The 20,292-nt window shown below is 45.9% G+C and overlaps 1 protein-coding gene across 2 annotated transcripts in view; it reads left to right on the top strand.

The window, feature by feature from the left end:
• The first annotated feature begins 1,690 nt into the window (after window positions 1-1,690).
• Dclk3 (doublecortin like kinase 3) overlaps window positions 1,691-20,292 on the top strand; it is a 44,368-nt gene continuing 25,766 nt past the window's right edge. Inside the window, exon 1 of one of the 2 annotated variants that reach the window (XM_048348656.1) lies at window positions 1,691-1,941. In XM_048348656.1, the coding sequence (XP_048204613.1) occupies window positions 1,857-1,941 (85 nt within the window). In that variant the 5' untranslated portion in view covers window positions 1,691-1,856. The remainder of the gene's footprint in view (window positions 1,942-20,292) is intronic. The other variant, XM_048348655.1, reaches the window with a different exon arrangement.

Genomic DNA, 20,292 nt, shown 5'->3' with positions numbered 1-20,292 from the left:
ACAGTGCTCAGGCCCTGAGTTCAAGCCTAGGACTGGCAAAAAAAAAGAAGCAAACAAAATAGACTGAGAATGGGCAAGCAGCAGGTTCTTTCTGAAGTGCAGTAAGGTGCACTGTGTCTGTCTCTTGCTGTGGCGAAGTCTCTTGGATTGAAGCACTCATGTGATTGCTCAGTTTGCACATCCAAGTAATGTTTAAAGGATGACTTCCTAGATCACAATTAAACAGTGCCACACTGCGAAAAAGAAAACATATAAAACTCTTTCTTAAGCACTGTTTCTTTAATTTTTATTCCCCCTAAGGTATAAATGATAGGACCCAGAAAAATTTAAGGCTCCAAAATGACAATATTTAAATATTTCAGAGGCACTCTCCTCCAAGAGAAATGTCCAAATAAGCTCTTCCTGCAGGTTTTGCTCAAAAGTTTCTTCCTTCCCTACTCACCCTACAATAATGCATTTCATTGGCTTGCTTCTTTTTTCCTCTATTACTCCGCATCACTGTAGTTGATTATTTTATCACCTGTCTCTCTCCTCTAAGAGAGAATCACGTGAAGTCAGGACATCTGTCATTTTCTTCACTGTTGGTGACCTGGATGGCTGAAAATGTCCCTTGATGGATGATGAATGTGCCCGACAAATCAGCAGCAACCCAGAGTCCCTGTTCTCATAGTAGCTTCATAACACCGTTGCAGCCGTTTTGTGACCTGAGGCAACAGGTCTGAAGAGAGAAAAGGTAATACGTTGAAAGGGACCAGACTGACTGAGCACACAATTCATCTTTGAGTAGCTGAATAAACACACTCTGGCTTCTTCTAGACCAGCTTCTCCGTGGGTGTGATAACGACGGCCTGTGACAGCTGCAAGACCATACGCTTTGTCTTGACGTTCTGTTGAACGTGGACAATTTTACACCTCGTGTCCAGCAGACAAGGCCACCGGGTGTGCTGACTGCTCAGTGCACAGGCAACTAGAAGCGCAGTCCGGAGCACGCTGAGAGGTGGTAGGGTTTTCCACGCGCGCATCCTCTGCCCGGAGTCCTGTTCATCATCTGAGGATGCAGTTGTGCACTGCTGAGAAGGGGCCACTTCAGGAGGGAAGCACAGTTTGGCAGGACTTCGGGGTCAGTGCTGGGGGCGAGCCGGAGCGGGGAGAGGTTCAGGGGGTGTGGGGGTGTGCGGGTGTGGGTCTCAACCCCGGGCCGCAGGAAGGGGTGGGGCCAGGATTGCTTGGGATTCCAGGTCACCATCTACAAAGCCAGGTGTGGCAGATCAGGCCACCTCGCTGGACCAGGGTTGTGAGGAGAGGAGGGTGCCTGATGCTGTGGAGGGTCCGCGGGCTCTGTGCATTTTCGGGGGAGCACCTGGCTTGCACACTCAAGTTTCAAGTTCTAGGCCAGCCCTGCCGCTCATCGTCCCCCTCTACCTTTCCCTCCCCGCCGCGGGCGCTAGGCTAGACAAGGCCGAGAACTGGGCGGGGCCGAAGGCGGGGCTGCGTTGGGCGGGGCGGGGCCGGGGCCGAGGGCGGGGCCGTGCTGGGCGGGGCCGCAGGGCGTGGCGTGGCCATGGGGCGGGACTGGGCTGGGTGGGGCGGGGCTGGAGGGCTGGGTGGGGCAGAGGGAGGGACGGGGGCCTGGGCGGGGCCGAGGGCGGGGCAGGGCGGGAGGGCGGCGCATGGTTGCCAAGCCCGCGCCCAGGAGACGTCCCCCAGGTTGTCGCAGCCACTGTCGCGGCAGGGCGAGGTGGGGAGAACATCTGTCCTGCTTCTCATTGCCTGGCCCCCCCCTGCCTTCCCATCGGGTCGCATCTCGGATCTGCCACCGGAGCCACGCCACCCTACACCCCTCATCCCCGCGCACCATGCCCGCCGCGCCCACCCCGCACCCGCCGCCCGCGGCCCCGCCGGCCCCGCCTGCCCCGCGCCATCCCGCGCCTCCCGCCCCGGGTAAGTGCCGACGCCAGCTGACTGTCAGGGCCGCGATGGCAGGTGGGGGGACTCCAGTCGCCCTAACTCGGGACCCTGATCCTCGCGGGACCAGGGAGAAACCGGGGTCGGGCAGCAGAGCCAGACGCTGCAGCCATGGCAGTGTATGTGTGTGCATGTGTGTGAGTGACTGTGTGTATGTGCGTGTGTGTGCTTGTGCGCGCGAAGGTCTGCACGGCCTGGGACTCGCTCCATAAAGGGTCGCATTGTCGGAGCTGCTTTCCTCTCAGGGCAGCCAGAGAACCACCCTAGGAAAACGCCCAGGGCATCCTGCAGGTGCCTCTGGGCTGCAGAAGACGGAGGCTCCGGGGAGAGACCTGATGTATGTTGAGTTTCCCCAAGTGTCAGGCACTTCACCCATAGTTCACCTCATTTACACACCCTCAAACCCTGCAGAATGCTCCCCTTTCCTCCAACCAGCAAACTGGGGTTCCAGAGCTTCTTCGTTGCCCAAGATCACATCTCTTGCTAGTGGCAGAGTTGAAACTTGAATCCTGGTCTCCAGCGCGCTCTGACCTATCTATAAAAGGAAGGAAACTCTCCTTAGAATTAGATGAAAAGACAGAGAACAAAAGGCAATTAGGAAAAAGACTACAGGCAAAGCCTTTAGAAAGTAACAGGAATAAAACCGAGCTCTTGAAATACCCCATCAATTAATTTCAAATCTAGGTTCATATTTATGCTCCCTTCCACGTCTAGCTCCGGGAGCGAGGTGTGGCAAGGAAGGGAGAAGGCTACACCAGGGCTGGGCAGAGGCATCTGGGGACAACTTCCCAGAGTATCTGCCTGCTGGGGGAGGGGGGAGGCGGTTAGGAGAAGTTGTGGAGGGAAACTGGGTTGTTATTTGCTCCCAGCACTGACTCATCTCTCCACCTCACCCCCTCCTAGCTTACTCCCTTCCCTTTCTTTTTCTTGATTTCAAGTGGAAGCTAAAGGCACCTTCATCCCAAGCTCTGTTGGCTTTAGGAGCCAGGTGCTAGTGGCTCACTCAGGGAAGCTTAGCCTCTTAACCTCTCCGGAGGTTGAGATCTGACAATCACCTTTCAGCGCCAACCTGACCAGGAAAGTCCATTAGATTCTGATATCTACAGTCAGAAGTGGTGCTGTGGCTCAAAGGATAAAGTGCCATCCTTGATTGAAAAAACTAAGGGACAATGCCTTGACCCTGAATTCAAGCCCAGTACCGGCACGCATATACAAAATTAGATGGCTCTGCATTTCCATGATTGTGATAGGAGCCACAAGGCAGTGGTGGTAACTGCTTACAGAAGTGATCGTGTGAGCTGGTGTGGACTTAATGATCTCACAGAAGGAAGTCTCTAGAGCAGCAGGCAAGCACTCCCCAGGGTCTGGGAGCAGAAAGAAGGGACTCAAGGGAGTGGAGAAGGACAGAAGGTTTTTCTGAAGCCCAACTTGAGAAAGCTTGGGGTGAGGAGGGCACAAAATGCCTCATTGGAGAGAGAATGAAAGTAGAATGCAGTTTATTTTTACTTTTTTCTCTTTTTAATTTTTATTTTATTATTAAGTAGTTATACAAAGAAGTAACAATTCCATTAAGTCAGGCCACAAGTACCATGCATCTTCATCACTGTCACCCCTTCCACTGTTCACTCCTGTTTCCCCTACCATTCATATCCTCAAGTTATATAGTTCAATTTTGCATAATGTACATTGAATATAATGCCTGTATTTGCTCACCCTTCTTTCCTCCTTCTGTGTACCCCTTCTAAGTTTCCTTCCCCAACATGTCTTCCCTCCCTCCTTTTCTACCTCCCTTCCTTCCTCTCTTTTTTTCTCCCTCTCCTTTCGCTTCCAACTCCCTTCCCTTCCCTTCCCTTCCCTTCCCTTCCCTTCCTTTCGTTTCCCTTCTTTTCCTTCTTGTGCTGGTGTTTGAACGCAGAGTTTGGGAGCTGTCCCTTAGCTTTTTTTGCTCAAGGCGGGCACTCTACCACTTGAGCCATAGCTCCATTTCTGACTTTCTCTGCTAGTTAGTTGGAGATAAGAGGCTCTTGTCTGTCCTGGCTGGCTTCAAACCTTGATCCTCAGATCTACCAGTCTCCTGAGTAGCTAGGATTTTAGGCATGAACCACTGGTATCCTATCCCACTTCTTGCCAGTTTGAAAGGTCTTGGAACCAGGTCCTTTCATGACTTACCGCAGCATCTTCACACATATCAGTGTTCTGGCTGCTTTTACTCCCTACTCCATGCCCCCCTCCCCCCAATCTCTGTTCTGGAGGCTGACTCTGGGACTGCAGGAGCTGAGAACAAGGATTGTCTGGAACCTTCCATCTTCCCTGGCCCTGGATCAACTCCTAGCCAGAATGCATGAGTGCTGGAAAGAACATAGCTTTCTGGTTCTTCACCAGAACATTTAGAAGCAATGGTATTCTTTGTGGGTCTTTGCCTGGCTGGCTTTCCTCTTTCTTACCTCATTTCGTCACACTCCTCTGCCACCCTTTTCTTGGGAATACTGCCTAATACATTGTCAGGAATTCTTGTTTAAGGTCTTGGCTCCAAGGAACCCAAATGAAAACATGGAGCTGGCTCACAATGCGTTTTCTTCCTGTGGAATTCCATTCAGAGTTCTTCATCAGCAGTGGATAGCTGTGCTAAGCTGCCCTGTGCCTTTGCGTGAGTTCACAGAAAATGCCCCATTCATAGGCTGATGGGTCCCCATACCCCAGCGCAGACTAGCAAGCAGGGATGCAGCGCTCATATCCCCACCAGTGTGCCCTTGGCAGAGCACACCATGTTGAGGATTCTGGGTGGCACAGTGTTTGAGTGTGGTGCTCAGAGGAGCAAAAACAAAGGTGGAGCCGGGCAGCCTTGGGCTCATGTCTGTAACCCTAGCTACTCAGGAAGCTGAGATCTGAGGATTGAGGTTTGAAGCCAGCCCTGGCAGGAAAGTTCATGAGACTCTTACCTCCAATTAACCACCAGAAAATCAGAAGTGTACTGTGGCTCAAGTGGTAGAGCCCTAGCCTTGAGCTGAAGAACTTAGTTCAGGCCCCATGACTGACCAAAACAAAACCAAAAAGGTGGAAAGTGTTGAGCGGTGCCAAACTCTCATTTCTTGATTTCTTCTATCCTTTATTTCAGTCCAGGGGAATTTTCCTCTAGTATTTTTCTGGATACTTGAGTAATTTAGGCAGGTATTTTGCTTCTAGAGGAGTCAGCTAAAGGTCTCAGTATCTTTCCAGTGAAGGGATGGGGAAGGGTTGCCTCTGCTGGTGTAACAGACTGCTGTAGGTGGCAGGGTTTTGCATGGGAGGGCTGGCAGATCGCTACCAGCCTGACCTTTCAGGAGCTCCTAGGTGGCCCCATCTCCACAGTGGGTCACCAGCTGAAGGTCACCAGCCGAGCGCTGCTTTTTTTGGAGGCTTTTACTTGATGAGGTCTCCTTTTTCTTTGGGGTTAGAAGTCAGTAAACAGAGTTATCCCACCTTTCCTTATGGTCTCTACTTACTAATAACAAAATCTAGCTTTTCTAGTGGAAAAGCAGATACCCCTTTTTTTCTGAGCCCCTTTAACTAATGGCTATGTGGGGGAGTTCTTTGAGGAGGATGTTTTGTTTTTAACTGTCTGGAATATAGGTCAGAAGAGGGGAATCCAGGAAGAGTGGGAAGAAGACATGTATCCTGGGAGCCAGGGAGGGGTGCTGGGTTCCATTCCCAGAGGATGAAGGCTTCTAGTGACCTAGGCAAGACCTTGAACTTCTCTGGGAATCGCAATGTCTTCACTGGTGCTAATAATCTTTCCACTGAACTCAGAGTGTTGTTTGATGATCAAAGGGGAAATATTTTCTTTGAGTCACCAAGCAGTTATAGAGCAAGCTTATAAAATCCTTACTGGAAACAACTGGGAGTCTCTTGGGGTTGTGTGTGATGTATGTAGAGGCATCATGATGTGGGTAGTAAGTGGGAGAATGGAGAGAAACCCCAAGTCAGTAGCTGCCTAAAGGGACAGAGTTCTCTAGAGCTTCCTGGGCTGGTCACAGATGCCACGTGGCCACAGAAATTAGCCAAACAGAAAAGTAGCATGTTGTGTTTGTCTGTGGGCTTATGATTCTTGGGTCTTTCAGAACCACCCTGCAATGCTGGCTTTTGACCCTTTATAGCCATGTGATCCTGCAACTCAAGCACTTAGAACCTCATCTTCTTTTTGGGAAGGCAAGCTTATGATCAAGACTTTCTGAGATTTTATGATGTAAAACATGTAGAAGGCATGACAGATGACAAAAAGCAATAAATAAGGTCCTTGAAGTACTTAGGCAGAGGTGATTCGATGGCTGCTTTGAGCCAGTGCTCTTCAGATGGTGCTGGGCATTTGAATTATCTGGGGATCTTATTAAAATGAAGGTTCTGATTCAGAAGGTCTGGAAGGCTGCGATTCAGCTTTTCTCACTAGCCCCTACATTTGGGCAGCTGTTGCTTTTGTGGGGGCCAATTTTTGGGTAGAAGACCCTTGGTCCTTATCCATCAAGTCAGAATCTTTCTGGACCTGAGTGGTGTTTGGGGAGACAAGGAGGGGAAGATTGGGCCTCCTGGATAGGACTGGCCCGCAGTCAGGGTGGAGACAGCTAAGGATCATGGATACTGTGTAAAATGGTGTCCCTGAGATAATGGATCAAATTCAACTTCCTCCAGATGCTCTAGGGACCAACCTCTCCCCAACATCCCTTGCCAAGTTCCTCCTAAGAGGACAAATATTGCCTATTTTTGCATGAATTCCCTAAAGACATAGAGATGAATAGGTCATTGGTCCTGCCACAATGTGATGGGTGTACTGAGAGTGTCAGTCATTGAAATGAGTGATGATGTTCTGGTGAGGTAAGCCTTCTGCCAATGTTGAAGGGCAGCCCAGAAGGTACCCTGAGCTTCCATCTCACCCCAATCTGAATATCTATCATCAAGAAAACAAGCAAGATGGGCACCAGTGGCTCATGCCTGTAATGTTAGCTACTCAGGAGGCTGAGTGCTGAGGACTGTGGTAGGAATGTCCATCTCCCCTTAACCACCAGTAGTGGCACTGTGGCTCAAAGTGGTAGAGCACTAGCTATGAGCAAAAAAGCTCAAGGACAGCACCCAGGTCTTCAGTTCAAGCCCCATGACTGACACCCCCCCCCCCAATAAAAGAAAAGAAAGAAAGAAGGGAGGAAAGAAAGAAAGAGAGAGAGAGAAAGAAAGAAAATAAGCAAGATAGATGCTGACAAGGATGGGAGATGGAGAGAAAGAAACCCTCATATATTGTTGCTGGAAATCTAAATTATGGAAGTCACTGTGGAAACCAGTATGAAGGTTCATCAATAAAAACAGAACTACTAAACATAATCAAGCTAATCGTCCCTCAACAGATAAATGCATAAAAGTGTTATATGGACACAATGTGGTATTATTCAGCCAAAAGGAGGAACAAAATTATGCTATTTAAAAGAAAACATAGAGAACTGGAGATTATCATGTTAAATGAAAATAAGTCAGACTCAGAAAATATAGCACTTTTTCTTTTCATACGTTGTTAAAAACCCATGAAAGTAGAGAGAGGATTTTAGAGATGAGAAAAGGGACCATCAGAAAGAAGTTATGAGGGTAGGTGTGAATATGCATGTATGAAAATGTCATAATGAAACTCATTATTTTGTTCAAGTAATGTATGTTAATACAAAGAAAGAGGGTATTGAGAAAGGGAGGAAAACTTCTTGTTGGCAATTATATCCGAATTTTGTTTTGAAAGATGATTATTATTGCTGAGTGGTGGGGGAGGCCTGAAGTATGTGGGGAACACTTTCTAGGATTGAATAATTTACATATACAGATATGTAAATTTACACATGCAGGCATATTTACATATGTGCTCACATCTTTGAAATAAGAATCTTACGGAGCTTTGAGCATGTTAGGATTTAGGGGGGTAGAGTTCAGTTCATGAAGTTAGATTAGTTAGGCTAGAAGCTCTGCTGCAGTTACAAATGAACTGTATCATCTTCGTAGTTAAACTGAAGAAAGGTTGCTTTTCATTCACAAGCTGTGTCTCTCACTGCCTAGTAGAAAGTCATATTGACAGAGTTTCCCTAGCTTGTGGGTCTCACCACCAGGAAATATGGCCTATGGAGTCACCAGTGCCAGAAAAGAGTGGGGGAGTTGCTCCCTTGCCCCTCTGGAATGCCCCGTGTTGCTTATGCCTGTAGCCTATGGGCCTTACCTAAAGTACTGAGAGCCTAGGACTTGGGGGTGAGGGATAGATGGAAAGTTCAGAGATTCTCAGTTTCCTTCACATTTGCCCAACCCCATAGTTTTTCAAATAGGAGTAATCCATGTATTCCTTTAAAGAAAAGCCAGCAACATGCTTGTAGATTCTTAGTGTTCACTTAAATTATTGTTATTACCATGCCACTTAAATATGTAGTAGCAGTAAATAATCCTGAAGTTGTGAGACTTAGAGTTCTGTTCGAACCATACAAATAAGGCAAACCTAAATAAAATAACAACACATGACAAGCTGAGTATGTTCAGACTAATATCCTGAACTAAAGATTACAGATAATGCTGGTTTTGCTACAACTAAATCACTGTTTCCGGCTCTGAAAACTCTTTTTGTTGAGGCTCTTAGTTTGTTGTGCTATTTGCCACAGCACATGCTATGTATAATAGATCAGTTCTCCCATCACTCTGTATACTAAAACCTGATTATTATTTTCTTCTTAGCTTCTGGTAGTTAAAATACTATTTGGGGGCGGGGGAGAGGAAGGGTAAGTACTGAGGTTTGAACACAGGACTTTTCACTTGCTAAGTAGGCTCTCTACTGTTTGAGCCCCAACTTCAGCCCTTTTCTCTATATTTATTTTTGAGACGAGTCTCAATTTTTGCCCAGGTTGGCCTTGGGACAATCCTCTTTATCTCTGCCTTTCCAGTAGCTAGGATTTCAGGTGTGAGCTACCAGATTCCAGCTTAAAATAATACTTTTTTGATTGCCAATTACATTGATGATCGAAGACTATATATGACAAAATACATGATGAAATATATATGTGGAAACACTTGGTCATAACAGTCATGGTCCAGAATATTAAAAAGAAAGTTTAACTTGTGTATATATAGGTGATCAGGGTGACTGAAATGTGATATAGGCAGGGTGGATTCCCATAGTCTAATACCTCTGAACAGTTAACAGTTTAACTAAGCAAATCCTAGGAGGCCCAAACATGGCCTTATTTGAGGGCAAATGGAGTTAAGGGAAGTGGGGCAGATGAATGGAGAGAGGAATGGTGGGTAGGTACAATCATCATAATGTCCACAGGTGAAAATGGAACTTGGAGACTTAAAGGGATGGGTGATGTTGGGATAATGATCCCCAGTATTTGAGACACAGATCCAAACCCACTGGAGTGAAGGACAGAGCTATCAGCTTTCTGGTCTATCAATAGCACTAGATCCAGGGTGGGTGGAGGTAGGTGGGAGCAGCTAGGTTCATATGCTGGCAATGGCAAGACCTGGAGCATGTTTATGGGTAGCTGAGATAAGATGTGATGCCTGCGGGTACCAAGGCAGGAGTTAGGAAATGGTGATGACGAGGAAGCACAGATTGACCATTAGGAACCAGCATCCCCAGGATTGACATGAGATTTTTTCTGAACCACCACGTGGTACCATGTCTGGTTTCACCTCTATGTAACATTTAATTAATGACTAGTCACTAGAATGGAGTCAGTGGTATTCTTAGCCTTTCTTTTTGTGCCTGCTGCTTTCTGACCTATTGGAGCAGATTCTGGAACATTTTGCCTAATTAAACAGTACTTTTTTCTTTATTTAAAGTTTAATCATCTACATGTTTAAGGAAAGTGAAAAAGCAAACCTTAGATAATTGTAAGGTGAGATTTGTTATCTGACTTAAACTTTTTCTTTTTCTTTTCGGCAGTATTGGGTATTGCACTCAGTGGTTAAATGATATCTAGGTGATTATATGTCAAACAAAATAGAAGCTGAGGTGGAAGGGCAGAGAACAGGAAGCCACATGTACAAATAAAAATGTTACAAAAGCTGGGCACTAGTGGCTGACACCTGTAATCCTAGCTACTCAAGAGGCTGAGATCTGAGGATCATGGTTTAAAGTCAGCCTGGGCAGGTAAGTCCATGAGACTCTTATCTCCAACTACCTGCCAAAACACCAGAAGTGAAGCTGTGGCTCAAGTGTTAGAGCACCAACTTTGAGCTAAAAAGGTAACAAGCAACTCCCAGGCCCCAAGTTTAAGCCCTAGTAACAGCGTGCCTGCACATGCGCACACATGCACACGGGCACACGTACGTCACAAAGGAAATCCCTGCACTTTCAACCCTGAAATCCCACATTAATGACAATTTTTAGTATTAAGTATTTTAAAACGATAGCCTAATGATTCACCTGGCACACCACCTGATGGCACCAATGTGAGCAGGACCAGAAGGGCCTTTCTATTTCCTCCTCTTGTGATGGTGAACTTCTCTTCATCTTCACAACGAGTGCATGCCCATCACTCCTAGGAACTACCTGTTCTTGAAAGACAGGCACTGAGGCCTTTGGGCTCATCCACCCCCTCCCCGCCAGCATCTCCCAGAGGGGAGCAGTTTCTCACCCTCCCACAGCAGGACATCCTATAGGATGTTCTGGGTCTCAGAGTTGGTTGGAAGGGTGGATGTAGCCATAACAGCCATGTTTTATTTTTATTTTTTATTGTCAAAGTAATGTATAGAGGGATTACAGTTACATACATAAGGAAGTGAGTACATTTCTTATAAAACTTATTACCTCCTGCTTTGTTTTTCTCCCACCTTCCCTCTTCCCCATTCCCTCCTCACCCTCCCCTGAGTTGTACAGTTGGTTTACAGCACATTGTCTTATAAGTATTGCTGTTGCATTGGTTCGCCTTTTACCCTTTGTCTCTCCATTTTGGTGTTCCCCTTCCCTAGTTCTGATAAACGTACATACAATAACCAGTGTACCCAAGTCAGAAGCGTTTCTTCCAGGCATGGGTTAGACTGGGCTTTTTCTGTCTGTCAGTTCCTGATAGCTGCAACCTTAGCTCCTGGGAAACTTGAGTTTTGCATGTATGGCAGACAGTTGTTCTTGTCAGATACCCACAGACTCCCCCTGCACCTCAGATGCTGTCCACTCCTATCCATGGTCCCCGAATACTGTCACCTTTCCTTTTGTGAGCCCAGTTTGAGGGCTCTCTCTGCTCTTGCAAGGCTGTGGTTGGCACAGTTTTGATCCACGAAAGAAGGGCTGGGCAGATAGTATGCTTTGGGGTAGCTCTCAGCCACCGACAGGGGGGCATGGTCTGGTAAAAATCAGGTTCTACCCAGTCTCCTTAGAGGAGTGCCACAGAACTGAGCCCTGATCAACTCAGATCTTTGCCTCAGGCTCTGTTCTGGGGAAGGATAATCCAAGACCATTTGAGACTGGTTGGTGTCATGTGGCTAGATCCAGCCACTGGGCTGTGGGTGTAAATGCTGCATGTAAGGCAGTGGGGGGTGGGGAGTGGCAATGCAAAGCACCAATCACCTCTATCCTGCTTTGGTGGCAGCTAAGCAGGTGCATATTTCAGGTGGCAAATTTGACTCAGAGAGAGTGCTTATTCACCCCAGGATTCATTGAGCAAGACAAAGTGCTACTGTGGTAGGCTCCTACCTACTTGCCACAAAGCATCCAGACCACTTTGTTGGGGTACCCTGACTCAAGTCAGTTCATCCACTTCTCCATCCTGTGCTGACCCACAAATCTTAGAATGTTTACCATGATCTGCTTTAATGTGGACCCTCCAGATTCTTCCCTTCTTCAGTAGTTGAATTAATAGTTAAGTAAAATTTATACTTTTCTATTATTTTTAACTAACCTGGAAGTTATTTTGGTGTAATTTATGAAGCAAAACCCCAAATCATTTTATTTGTTATTAAAATGATTGTTCCAATATTGAATAAAAATATTCTGGCCTTGTAGCATGATTTTTGATCATCTTTATTATGCATTAAGTTATTATGGAGGGATAACGTGGCAGTATAATAACCAAGCTTAGCTAGCATAAGACCCTGCGTTCTAGCACTCAGTACCAGCAAACAACAGCAAGATTAAGTTAGGTGCTGGTGGCTCATGTATGTAATCCCAGCTACTCAGGAGACTGAGATCTAAAGGTGATGGTTTGAAGTCAGCCTGGGCAGAAAAGTCCACGAAACTCTATTTCCAATTAGCCATCAAAAAAGCTAGACAGGAGGCATGGCTCAAGTGGTAGAGTACCAGGCATGAGTGAAAACACAAGAAAGGAGAGCCAGAATATAAAGCCCCAAGTTAAAGCACTGGTACCAGTGTAGTACCTCTCTTTAAGCACTGGTACCAGTGAACCTGTCTTTCTCTCTCTCTCTCACACACACACACACACACACACACACACACACGTAACATAGTTTCCATATTTGGGGGCTGTCGTTTCCTTCTGTCCTTGAATTCTTATGAAGATCCCATTGTAGTTAGAGCTGTAATGTATTTTACAATCTTTATTACTCTGTATACATCCCCTTGTTCTTCCTCAAATATTTGCTCTTAAATTGTATCAAACCTTCAAATTACAAATGGAAAGAAATACAAGGCATTTAGACAAGTGGGTTTAACTTAGTTGAACTTTACATTCTGACATAGATGCTCAGTTACATGGTTCTTTCGATCTTTTCCATAGTTTTATAGTTTTTCTTATGTTGACCATACATATTTATTGTAGAGCTTTCTAGAGGTTGGTGTTATAAATGTGATTACTTTTCCATGGTTTTTTCCAGCTTATTTTAGTTATATAGCCAATCACAGGTTTGCATGTGAGCTTTCTGAAATACATGGAAAATTAGTATATAAAGTCAATATATAAAAATATATGATCTTTTTGCCTTCTAGCTGACTATAGTTTATAGTTTGAAGTAAACACTTCTAAAAGTACCTCATGATATTCCATGAGCTCTGATTGCCTTTCCAGGTGGCTTATAGTAAGCAAAGAGATGTGTGTTAAAATTGAAATAAACTTGCAGAGGGAGGGCAAGACATAGAAAAGGCACTTGGAGAAGATGGCCATGTGGTGGGAATGGAAGGATTTTGTCTCACTGACCAAGTGGAGAGTATAGTACCAGGAAAACAAACAGCTTGGGTTCATCTGTATTTTCTTTTTGAGAGGTACTCTCCTACATTTAAAACTAGCCTGTAAGAGCCTGGTCACACACCACCCAAACATCAAAGTCTCCTCCTACACAATTGGTATCTGTGGGTAATAACATACATACATATATATTTTGAGTCTGGGTAATAAGAGATGATGCCAGAAGTAGCCACGTCTTCATGGAGATGCAAGACTGGCCTGGCAGGCCAGACTGGTTAGTGTGAAACTCAGTGAAAAACCTCATTCATCACCCTTGGCAAAGTCTCACTTGTGTGTGCATTATGAGCACCAAAATCATTAGACTTAAAAGGGAAAAAGAAACAAGGAAATCAAATGAACTAGACGGTACCATAACACATTCTCTCTCTCTCTCTCTCTCTCTCTCTCTCTCTCTCTCTCTCTCTCTCTCTGTTGGTCTTGAGGCTTGAGCTCAATGCCTGGGTGCTGTCCCTGCTCTGTCCCTGAGCTTCTTTTGCTCAAGGCTAGCACTCTACCACTTGAGCCACAGCACCACTTCCAGCTTTTCTGAGTAGTTTATTGGCAATAAGAGTCTCACACACTTTCCTGCCTGGGCTGGCTTTGAACTGCAGTCCTCAGATCTCAGCCTCCTGAGTAGCTAGGATTATAAGCTTGAGCCACTGGCTCCTGGCTATTAAAAAAAAGTCATTTTAGTAAGTTAGAACTATAATGACTTGATTATTGTCTATAAAGACTATATAACTGAAGGTCCTTTGCTGCTTTTGAAGGTTATATTTTCCAAAATGCACTCAGTAGAGAGAAAGACAAATAGATATCCACATCTCCAAAAAGGAGAAAGGGGGAAAAATGAAAATAATGAGAATCTGCTGACAAGCCCCAGGGTTCCTCAGTTCCCAGCATTTGCTTTTTTTCTGGAATCCTGTGTCTGTGTTACAAAGCAAGCTAGCAGCTTCACTGCTAGCAGCAAGTAGGCATCTTTGCTAAACTCTTTCTTCAGCAAGAAGAGTGGAGCCTCCACTGGAGGTGGGTGTTTTGGAGGCAGACTGGTATCCCCTTGTCTGCCCCCCAGATGTGCATTGGCCACAGGCGCAATGTGTGGGCTTAAGGAGTGTTAACAATCAGTAAGTTCATATTTTTGTTTTAAAGAAATACATGTAGTCAGGGCACTGGTGACTCATACCTATAATTAATTCTAGCTACTTAGGAGGCTGAGATCTGAGGATCATGGTTTGAAGCTAGCCCAGATAGGAAAGCCTGTGAGACTCTTGCTTTTAATTAGCTACCTCAAATCAGAAGTAGAGCTGTGGCTCAAGTGATAGAGCACCAAACAAAAAAAACCAAAAAAAAAAAACAAAACCCTAAAAAAGGTTTCAGCGAAAAGGACCAGGGACAGCTCCCAGGTTCTGAGTTCAAGTCCTAATGCTGACAATAGAAAAAAAAGATTTTTGTTTTATTGTGAGAGGGGAGTATACTTTTAAATGTCTACCATCTCAGGGGTGGAAAAAAGGGAAAGTTTTCTGTTTTCCATGCTGTCTTGAGTAACTGTCAAAAACTAGTTTTTGGCTAGCTAGCAGTCTCCATCTGGAGGTTGGTGTGTGTGTGTGTGTGTGTGTGTGTGTGTGTGTGTGTGTGTGTATCCACAATAAACTACCATCTGCGGAAAATGTAGCCAGTAATAGTCATACCCTTTCATAGCTTAAGAATTTTTTCTTAGATGTTTTTATAGTTCTTTTCCTACCCTTGAAAGTATCAGTTCTTGGTGTAAAAGCTACAAAATTAAATATCTAGGAAATCACTGATAATTACCAGGAGCTATCCATCCATTCATTCATTTACTTGCATGTATTTACAGAGTGTATACCAAGTAATGGGCCCAGGAGACCCACCAGGGCTGTGGTGTTACTCAGAGCTGTATGGATGTGAAGACAGAGGTCTAAGCTCTATGTGAATTCTGTGATGTCACTAGACCAGGGTTGGTGTTGAGGGGAGGGAGTAGGAGGCTTCAGTCCTCAGGGAAAATCTAGTCTTGGCACTTCTGGGTAATTATTCATTAAGTGGAAGAGAAGGAATACCCTCTTCTTATTAATTCTAAAAACACCACAAAATATATTCGATTTATTCTCATTTAGCTGTGTGAATTAAAAAAATTTAGGGAAACTGATGGAACCCAGAGCTTTGTGCTTGCTAAGTAAATGTTATACTGTTTGAGCTACACCTTCGGCCCTTTTGTTTATTTTTGTTTTTGAGGTAGGTTCTCACTCACTGACCTAGGCTGGTCTTGAAATTCATGATCCCCTTGTCATGCCTCTCAGCTGTTGAGATTGCCAGGCAAGCCAGAGTATGTGATGGGAGCTCTTTGTGCATAGGATTATGGGGTGACTTCTTATAAGAAGGGACTTGGAGGCAGCGTGGGCAGGGGGAGGAACTAAATAAGGATATAGCTGCAGGTTGAATTATGTCCCGGGTGAGCCCCAGGGAAACTTTGGTGACAGATGGGCACCATGGAACATCCTTCACCTTGGGGTGAAGGTCTCTTGTGCCCCTTCCTGCCCTCATCGGTCAGTGATTCTAGGCTGTTTCTAGGAAGACTGATCTGGATGGGTTTCCATGTGGTGAAGTGAGTGCTATCACTCACTCCCAGGAAACTCCTGGGAGAAGTGGGAAACCTGGGGCTTTGGGTAGCCAACACCAACAAGAGCCGATGTTGGCAACAGCTACCTAGATCTAGGCAGACATCAGCAACCTCTTCCCATAGCATGCTGGATCTATAGAAAGATGATGACCCAATAACTTTAGATACACTTGGGGACAGAAACATGAGAAATCTTGATCACATGGTTGCTTTCATCAGCTGAGCTTTCCAATCATTATGGAGTCAACTCATAGGCTTTTTTCATGTATATCACCATGGATTTACTGGGCCAGTTTTTCAGTATCCATTCCCTGCCAGCCTACGAGCTAAGTACTTGGCACTAGCTCTATGTGTTTAGAATCTTGCCAAACAAGACCCATCTCCTCAGTAGACTGTCCTCACAGATTTTATATATAAATATATACATTTATAATTATATATAAACTGTGGAGGAGCATGGCCACTGTTCCTGGAAAGGCTGGGAGCTGCCAGGGTTTGTTCAGGTTGAGTCCCTGAAGCCACAGTTAAAATTCTAGTGTGCAATTCTCCTCAGTGTCTGGGAAGGGAACCTTTGGGGGAACTGTGCCCACTTCTGTCCGCAGAGCGTGACTTCTTAGCAGAAAGCCTGTTGTCAGCTTGACTGAAGACGAGATCTGTGAACTGCTTACTGCGTGTCAGAAAGCTGATGTGTGTTTCTCCTTCACTGCTGTGCAGGAAGCCAGGTTTCCCAGCAGAGCCTCATGGTGCTTGGTGGATGCCTTCTACCTTCAGGATGTTGACACCATGTCTTTCCTACTTTATTATTATTATTATTATTATTATTTTTTTTTTTTTTGGCCAGTCCTGGGGCTTGGACTCTGGGCCTGAGCACTGTCCCTGGCTTCTTTTTGCTCAAGGCCAGCACTCTGCCACTTGAGCCACAGCGCCACTTCTGGCCATTTTCTGTATATGTGGTGCTGGGGAATCGAACCTAGGGCCTCATATACATGAGGCAGGCACTCTTGCCACTAGGCCATATCCCCATCCCCCTACTTTATTATTGTTACCACTACTATTACTATTGGTTTTTTGGCAGTTCTGAGGTTTGAACTCAGGGCTTTGCCCTTGATAGGCAAGTACTATATTACTTGTTGTTTGGCCTCTACTTGTTTCCTATTTTACATAAGAAAACCAAAGCTAGTCTGAATTCCCTGATGGAAGGAAAGTTTGCACCTTCTTCTACTTTATGCCAGTATCATTCTTTGTTTGGAATCTTAATATACTTTGGGGAGTTACCTTTTTAGATCACTCTCTCTGTGGGATTAGCAGAGGAAAGCGCCTGTTTACCGCCAGCTGCAAGAACACCAGCTGACTGTGTTTTGCCCAGTTGAGGTGCTGGCTCACTTCACAACTAGGGCAGAGCTAACTTGAAACTGTTTTCCTTAGGTGTTGAAGCCACAGACTAGTCTGAGGCCTGCTTTATTTCTTCTGAATGATCCCATGAATGTTGCTTTTTCCCATGGTTACAAATAACACTCTAAACTTGCCAAAGTCATTGTGCAAAGTCATTCAGGACCTATGGACAAATGGCTTTAGTTCTTGCTAACTACCTGTGTGGCATTTGACGAGCTGCTTATCTTCTCTGGTTCTGTCGTTTGGGGGTGTTGAGCTAATGACAATGTTGCAAAGGTTTGTGTCCATATAACCTTTGCATCCAACACATGTTTTGCTTAGATTGGATTTGTGATATTCCTTTTGTTTACAGGGAGTTTGCATTCCAATTTGTGAGAGTTTCTTTCTTTCTTTTTTTAAAAAATTGGGGTCAATTGGATCAGCACATGGGTTTTGGATCGGTGATCCAATTGGATGAACACCAGGAAATAGAAACATGTCAGATAGGGGACTGGTTTAAGGGAAGGGAGGGCAGATGAATGGAGAGAGGAAGGGTGGGTGAATACAGTACACTATAATATTCAATGTGCTAATGTGAAAATGAACCACATAACTTGTGGGGATAGGTAAGATTGGGAGATCTGGAGGAGAATTATGGAAAGGGTGACATTGATCAAGATGTATTGTACTCATTAACTGACATGTTGAATTGAAGCTCCTTCATACAACTACTTAAAGATAATTAGAAAAAAATCCCTTTTAAAGGAAGCTGCAGGCTGCTGGCCTCCTGTGCTTTGTATAATGACAGATAATGGGGTAACCCCTGTTTGCCCTTCAGATATACCTGATAAAGGATGGCAAAATCTGAAGACGGTTCAAGTGTTTTTCTTCTACCTAAGATCCATTCATACCAGAGCATGAAGATGTAGATGAGAAAAAGATGTGAAATTTGCCCTTGTCCCCATCCTCCTCCTCTTCCTTTTCCTCTTCCTCCTCCTTCCTCCTCCTCCTCCTCCTTCTCTTTTTCTCTCTCTTCCTCTCCTTTTTCTTTGTAGTGCTGGGGATGAACCTAGGACCTTGGGCTCACTAAGCAAGTGGTCTCCCATTGAGCCAAACAACCCAGGCCTGGGAGATTGCTTTTCCAGTGCTCTCTGTGGCCTCCCCTAGAAGGAGGGAATGCAGGGAAGCTCTGTGGAGCCCAGCATGACTCTGACCAATGGAGATAAGAGGCTAATGAAAGCCCTCAAGGCTAGACAGCAGAGAGAACAAGCCAATCATGAAGCCTTATGAGCATCTGGGTGGCTGGAGAGAAAGTATTCCGTGGTAGGGAGAACTTCAGTGCACTCTTCCAAGTGAACACAAGTGGAAGACTCCCTGCTTAGCATAGGGAAAAGCCACATGGCCCAAACCAAGCCTCCTGGAAATTTCTTCATTGCAACACAGTGGGGATTAAAAATCCAGATCATTAGTTGGGGGCTATTGACTCACACCTGTAATCTTAGCTACTTAGGAGGCTGAGATCTGAGGATTAAGGTTCAAAGCCAGCTTGGGCAGAAAAGTCCATGAGACTGTTTATTTCTAATTAACCACCAAAAAGCCAGAAGTACAGAGCTATGGCTCAAGTGGCAGAGCACTAGTCTTGAGTGAAAAAGCTAAGAGATAGTGCCCAGGGCCTGAGTTTAAGTCCCAGTACCAGCATAAGCACATGTGTGTACACATACACACACACACAAACACACACTCACGAACACACAAACACATATCCAGGTCATAGGAGGCTGCAGGCAGGCCAGCCAGGAGGCTGAGTCCTTTCACAATTCCACAGAGTGGGTAGTGGAGCCTCAGGGCTGAAATCATTGACAAGCTGGGAGGAAACATTAAACCCAGAGGTGAGGCAGAAAGACCAGCTGTCCCTGGGGAGAGCTCCATCCAAAGCAGGCCAGCATCTGGTGTCTTCCAAGAAGAACTATGTGGGGGACAGGGCAGACTGACAGGAAGAGGCCAGTGTCAGAGAAGGAGAGTGGAGCTCATCCCCTTCAGAGTCTATGGAAGACAAGAGGAGCCAGAGGCCACAGGTGATGGGCAACTGGTGGGGAAGAGAAAAAGCGATTGGAGTGGAAAGATGCTGTCATGGGCAACCTGTGTGTTGGCAGCCTCCCCAGAACTGGGAGCAACTGAGGCCATGTTAATATTAATGACCAGTTTGCTGAATCCCAGAGGCCCCAGAAGCTCTCTTAGGCCCTCTGCCAGCATGCTCAGTCCCCAGAACAAGATGTCACCTGTGCTCAGGTACACCTCAGCCTCCTGTTCTTCCTCTAGTTGCTGTACAACTCCCACCCACTGCTTCCCCCTGGCTTCTTTCTGCTGAGGCTGCCCAGGGCTCTAGGCCTGTGCTGAGGAAGGCAAGGTAGCCAATCCTCTTACCTGTTGTACCTGGTTTTATGGGGCCCAGAGCCTCTCAGGCCTTGAAATACAGTTCATATTATTTATCACCTTCCTGCTCTCCAGAGGTGCCTGACTTAGCTCTCTGGCCCTAGGCTGGAAGTAGAGGTATTCTGTCCCACAAACACCCTCCTTCCCCCTCCTACTTCCTGTGTGCCTGCCTGGCTACTGGGGCAAATAGATACCAGAGAAAAGACACCCATCTCTTGGCCAGCACTGACTCTGTTTTTTTTGGCCAGTCCTGGGCCTTGGACTCAGGGCCTGAGCACTGTCCCTGGCTTCTTCCCGCTCAAGGCTAGCACTCTGCCACTTGAGCCACAGCGCCGCTTCTGGCCGTTTTCTGTATATGTGGTGCTGGGGAATGGAACCTAGGGCCTCGTGTATCCGAGGCAGGCACTCTTGCCACTAGGCTATATCCCCAGCCCACTGACTCTGTTTTGAATCCTACTTTGGGAGTCATTCAGTCTGTAGAATGCAGCAAATCAGAAATGGAACCACTGGCTCAACCACTCCCATACTTTAAGGAGGCAGCAACAAGACTGGTTGTCAGTACCTTGGTCATGGGGTGTTTTTAAGGTGTTATGTGAGGTTCTGGGATGTCTGGAGAGGGATCACTATGAGGATGGCATGGAGATTCAGATTTGACGCTGATGTGTGTAGGGAACGATTGAACAGCCAAGGCAGAGGAGGAAAAACCCAGAGGAGGACAGGCCAGCATTT

The sequence above is a fragment of the Perognathus longimembris genome, chromosome 6 (assembly GCF_023159225.1).
Source record: "Perognathus longimembris pacificus isolate PPM17 chromosome 6, ASM2315922v1, whole genome shotgun sequence".
NCBI classification, from domain to species: domain Eukaryota; kingdom Metazoa; phylum Chordata; class Mammalia; order Rodentia; family Heteromyidae; genus Perognathus; species Perognathus longimembris.
The sequence above is the reverse complement of the archived record's forward strand: the minus strand, read 5'-3'. Positions and strand labels throughout refer to the sequence as shown.